The following is a 5,482-nucleotide window of genomic DNA, read 5'->3' on the forward strand; positions in this document are numbered from 1 at the left end:
TTTTTTGGACACTTAAAAAGATGGGATTTACTTGTCTAACTTATGAGTTAGTTCACAAATGGAGAGAAGTTTTATTAATTCATTTAGTTGTTGAATTATCTATTAACAATTAAAAATATCCATGCATTTGAAACTATCTAGCATAAAATTAGGAACAAAACTAAATTAGGAAGATATTAATTTTTTAGATAACCTATTTTTAATCATCTAAATAACGATCTTTTTCCATCTTAGGCACGTAATTAAAGGAGTATTACCATGAAATTATCTTGCATACCGCAAAATGAGTGACATAATTAATTTTCTTAAGCTCATTTCTTTAATTTTTCTTCTATATATTTACCTCAGGTTCAACGTTAATAGATAGACCCAACAAAAATTTAGATCACAAAATGATAAGGAATGTGGCTGCATTGTTGCTCGTGACGGTGGGTTTGGGTTTGGTTGGGGCTCAACTTGAGGTTGAGTCTGAGAAGACCAATGTACAACCAATTTCCAGGTATTTCATTCATTTTGTTAACGATCTAAGCATCCCCGATATGACGGTGCACTGCAAGACGGTCGACAATGATTTAGGAATTCATCGTTCTCTTAAACTGGGAGATGATTACCAATTTAACTTTAACTACAATGTTTTGAAACCAACTGTATATTGGTGCAAAGTGGATAAGCCGAATGCATATATCTTTTTCCAATGCTTTTGGCCCGAGAAGAATAGCACATGGCTTCGTGATAGATGTCGAGATGGAGATGTAGGAACTTGTACTTGGAAGTTTAAAGACGGTGGAATTTACTTGAGAAACAATGCAGCTAATACTGATGAATTGGTTCATACTTGGATCAATATGTGATCAACCACCTTTATTAATTTATTTTGTTCTTGAGTTATGCATGCTCATGAACAAATGAAAATGTATACCAACCTTGAAGGTGAATAAAAAGAATAAGTTGGGTAACCCTTGTGATGGTTCGTTTTTTTTATTTTTTATTTATTTTACAAACATAACTAATTAAGTTTTTTTTTCTTGCTCTAAAACTTAAAATTAATAACAAAATTTCCATACTTTATTTCATTGGTAGATACTTTGGCATTTTTTTTTAATATATTTTAAATAGAAATTTGAAAATCTCAATGTCACAAATGAGAAGAAATGAGAGTAAAATGTTTTAAAAAACTAAAAAGGTTACTTATTTTATTGTTTACGGTATACTTTTATAAAAATGATTTTCCTACCATCAATGCTTAAGATTAAAGTTAAAGAGTTTAATAATAAATTAATTTTATGTTTTTTATACCTTTTGAAAAATAATTTTAAGAAATGATTTTCATACCACTTTTACTTGCTAAATTAATAACTTATCAATTATGACATTTTGATCTAAACAACCGAGAATATTTTTAGATTTTAATGAAATAAAGGTATAATATATTAATATAGCTAAAATAAAATAATGCTATAATATATAGTTAATTAATCATTTATAATTGTCATAATTATCAATATAACTTTTTTTTTATTTTTTTGTGGTATAAGTTTATTTAATTGTTTAAATATCATTTGATATAATTTAATTTGAGTATTCGTTTTTAACAAAATCCACGCCCCCATCCGTAAATAAGTCTAATGTTCTACACAAGTAAATAAGAAACTTTTCATCTTAGTTTCTTTACGTAAAATTGTAAGACTAACAACGATACGTAACGGACAAAAATGGACAACATCCACTAGTGGTGGACTCGAATTTTATTAATCCATGTTTTTTTTTTAAATTATAAGATACATAATCGATCAAAATGGACTTGTACTTGTGTACTTGTACTGTAGTATCGCTTTTAAATTAAACCTAAAAAATTAGGATATTGAAATATTGATATTGAAAAAATAAATTTGAACTTATATGTTGAAACTATCTTAGCACAAAGTTAGGAAGATATTATTTTTTTAAAAATAACCTACTTTTAATCTTCCGACCATGAAATTATGGAGTATTACCATGAAATTATCTTGCATAACCCAAAACTAGTTAAATAATTTATTTTCTTTAAAAAAAAAATTTGTCTATATATTTACCTCATGTCCAAAGTTAATAGATAGACCCAACAAAAATTTGGTTTGAAAATGATTAGGAATGTGGCTGCATTGTTGCTCGTGACGATTTGTTGGGTGGGGCTCAGCCTCATGTTGAGTTCGAGAAGATCAATATACAACCGCTATGTAACGACCTAGACCCACCGCTAACAGATGTTGTCCTCTTTGGGCTTTCCCTTTTCGGGCTTCCCCTCAAGGCTTTAAAACGCGTGCTAGGGGAAGGTTTCCACACCCTTATTGTAACGACCCGAGAAAGAAAGAAAGAAAAAAAAAATATATATATATAATAAAAAATAAAATAAATTAAAAAAAAATTAAAAACTCAGTCGCCGGAAAACCCGCGAGTTTTTCGGCGACCGCCGAGTTTCGCGGAACCCACGCGAAACGACGGCCACAGCACGCCCACCCTCAGCCCATAATGAATATAAAAATGAAGATATCTATTCATCACCCCTTTTCTCACAAAAAAAAGGGGGAGAAGTTTATGTCTCAACGAATCACACGTAGAGATATTGATAATACACATAGAGTTAATGGTATTTCATAACTAATTGATTGAGCAGCAGCTCGTAGAACACCTGCAAAGGGAGAAAAGAGAGAAAATTTCGAGAGAGAGAAAGATTTCGGACATACGTCGTCGAGTGTCCAGTTTCTCCGACGAGCCCTCAAACCACCCTCAAACCGACACCGAACTACCTGTTACCACCATGAGAAGGATCCCTAACGAAAGCACAATAACTCAAGGTGCGTTTTGCCTTCAAACCGATCCCTAACGAAAGCACACTGGGTTGGTGCCCTCAAACCACCCTCAAACCGACACCGAACCCAAAACCCGAGAGAGCCAGCCCATTCCTCCCTTGGCCTCTGCCTTCGGCCCAGCCCAACTACAGTGGCCCAAACCTCAAACCAGCCCAGAAGCTACGGTTCAGTTGAACCAACCCAGACTAGACCCACGGTCCAATTGAGCCGGCCTGCAAACCAAACACTTGCGGCCCAGCCCAGTAAGCCGAGGCCCAACGATTAGTCTTGGCCCAGTAGCCTTCCACAGCCCGCAACCTGAACCACGACCCGAACCGGACTGCGACCCGCGCTTCGACCCGACACTACCGCTCGACGTGGCTCTCTCTGCTGCCGCCACGTGCCACACAGCGGCGCAGGCAGTCCCTCGGCTCGTCTCGACGCAAACGGCTCGGGCTCCCTCCAGTGACGCTCCGGCGGCTCCAGCGGCTGTTCGGCTCGACTCACCTGTTTTCAGCCCAGTTTCCACTGTTTCGACCCTCCCAGATCTGTTTTCGACCCCGATTAAGGTATCCGAGGCCGTTTTAGAGCCATTTTCACATTTATTAAATTATAGGTAAATTAATTGTGAACTACTAACGGAAAGTGGTGAACGGTGTGATAGGAAACAAACCCCGGCGACGTAGGAAGCAGCTCTCACTGAACGGGAGCTTACGTTTAGCTTAGGGAGTACTTCGGCCAAGGCCAACCAAGTAAGTGCTCTTACTATAGGATAGGCTAAATAAATTGTATGATGCTTGATGATATGTGCCAGTATATACATATTTTGTTCAGTGACGCTTGATATGTTTGACGCACGTTGTGGCATTATGATGAGCATGATGATTGCATGATTTTTACCTTAATATGATGATGTTTTCCATATTGAGCATGCTAGATGATGATGAGTGCCATATTGCATCATGTCGTTAGATCGACGTAGGACACAACCCTAAGAGCATGAAAATGATATTAATATAAATATCCACGAGTATGCGTTACTTAGAGTAACAAAGAGATGAGACTAGAGGGTTGTGTTAGAAGAGACATTACGATGGATTTAGAGGGACCTCATGCATTTTGTATGTTCATAAGCATAGGGCTACTTCCCCTAGAGATGATGAGTGCGGACGCGCACCTTATGATGAGCGCGAATGCGCATAGGTGCGAAAGCACACAGATGAGGGTGTTCATGAGGTGCATGACACTATGGGGTTCCGCTGACCTCCGGATGTCGCTACAGATTAGCTTGACCAGAGGGTCCAGGGGGTGTGCGAGCACCCTGGGGACTCACACTCGCACGTGTGAGTCGTGTGTAGGGAAGTACTACACATCCAATTTGTCCGAGACTGGAGGCCACCCCTAAGATGATTAGAGATAGGTCCCTATTCATGATTGCATGTGTTTGCATTAGCATGGCCCCTATAGTGGGGTCACTTACTGAGTATTTCTGCCGTGTGCCATATTGTTTTTCAGGTAAAGGCAAGGCTCCCATGTACGGTTGACGGTGACATCGTGATCAGAGACTGTGGCGCATGCATAGGATAGTTGCATATTTAATTCCTAGTCTTGGTTAGGATAGGGCGTTTGCATTTCATTCATTTATATTAATTAATTTGTAATCATTTTATTTTATCTTTTTAACTCCAGCACGATGTTTGAAACACGTAAGTCCGGCAGTGTTTTCCAATGTTTAAATGTATTGTGAAGTTTTAAATTTTTCAGCTAATAAAGATGAGCATGCTTAGATTTTTATTCTGCATTAGAGATGAGCATGAGACGTTAGTGGCGACTCTAGATATGTGGAAATTTAGGGTCGTTACACTTATGAAGGGTGATTTGTTCTCCTCCCCAACCAATGTGGGACATCACAATCCACCCCCCTTCGGGGCCCAGCGTCCTCGCTGGCATTCTTTCCTTCCTCCAATCGCTGTGGGACCGCCCCTAAATCCACCCCCCTTTGGGGCCCAGCGTCCTTACTGGCACACCTCCTCGTGTCTACCCCCCTTCGGGAGCAGCGAGAAGGCTGGCACATCATCCGGTGTCTGGCTTTGATGCCATTGTGATGTCCCACATTGGTTGGGGAAGAGAACAAAGCACCCTTTATTCCCCTAGCAGACGCGTTTTAAAGCCTTGAGGGGAAGCCTGAAAAGGAAAAGCCCAAAGAGGACAATATTTGCTAGCGGTGGGCCTGAGTCGTTACAGTTGGTATCAGAGCTCTAGGTTTTAGATTCTGTAGACTAGCCTACAATGTAGGCTTGGCACGTTCCATGGTCCCAATGTCGACGCCCCGCGTCACCGTCAGGTACGCCTTGCAGAAGATAAGAAAAGAGAAACGTTTTCAAACTTGCATGCATTTTTTTTTTTTTGTTAATGTTACTGAAATTGTTGTGATATTTCACGTATTTATTTAAGAGCATGATGTGATGTGTTGCATGCTGAGTGATTTTGTTTGCAATATGATGTTAACTTAGTAGATGTGATGTATAACATATTTTCATAAGTAATGAGCCTATGACTTAGAGAAGCTATCTTGGTTTCTAGAACTATGCTCCCTAGACCACGCAAAAAAAAAAAAAAAAAAAAAAAAAAAAAAAAAAAAAAAAAAAAAAAAA

At 38.7% G+C, this 5,482-nt stretch overlaps 1 protein-coding gene across 1 annotated transcript; it reads left to right on the forward strand.

Annotated features, from left to right (window-relative positions):
• The first annotated feature begins 392 nt into the window (after positions 1 to 392).
• On the forward strand, positions 393 to 851 carry LOC111438463 (S-protein homolog 74-like). The gene has a single exon (XM_023076373.1). It carries the CDS (start codon positions 393 to 395, stop codon positions 849 to 851), a length of 459 nt encoding a protein of 152 aa, XP_022932141.1.
• The last annotated feature ends 4,631 nt before the right edge of the window (positions 852 to 5,482 follow it).

The sequence above is a fragment of the Cucurbita moschata genome, unplaced genomic scaffold (assembly GCF_002738365.1).
Source record: "Cucurbita moschata cultivar Rifu unplaced genomic scaffold, Cmos_1.0 Cmo_Scf00075, whole genome shotgun sequence".
Lineage (NCBI taxonomy): Eukaryota > Viridiplantae > Streptophyta > Magnoliopsida > Cucurbitales > Cucurbitaceae > Cucurbita > Cucurbita moschata.

What these genes read in the sequence shown, in the direction of transcription:
- LOC111438463 (XM_023076373.1), top strand. Translation starts at nt 393, where the DNA reads ATGATAAGGAATGTGGCTGCATTGTTGCTCGTGACGGTGGGTTTGGGT.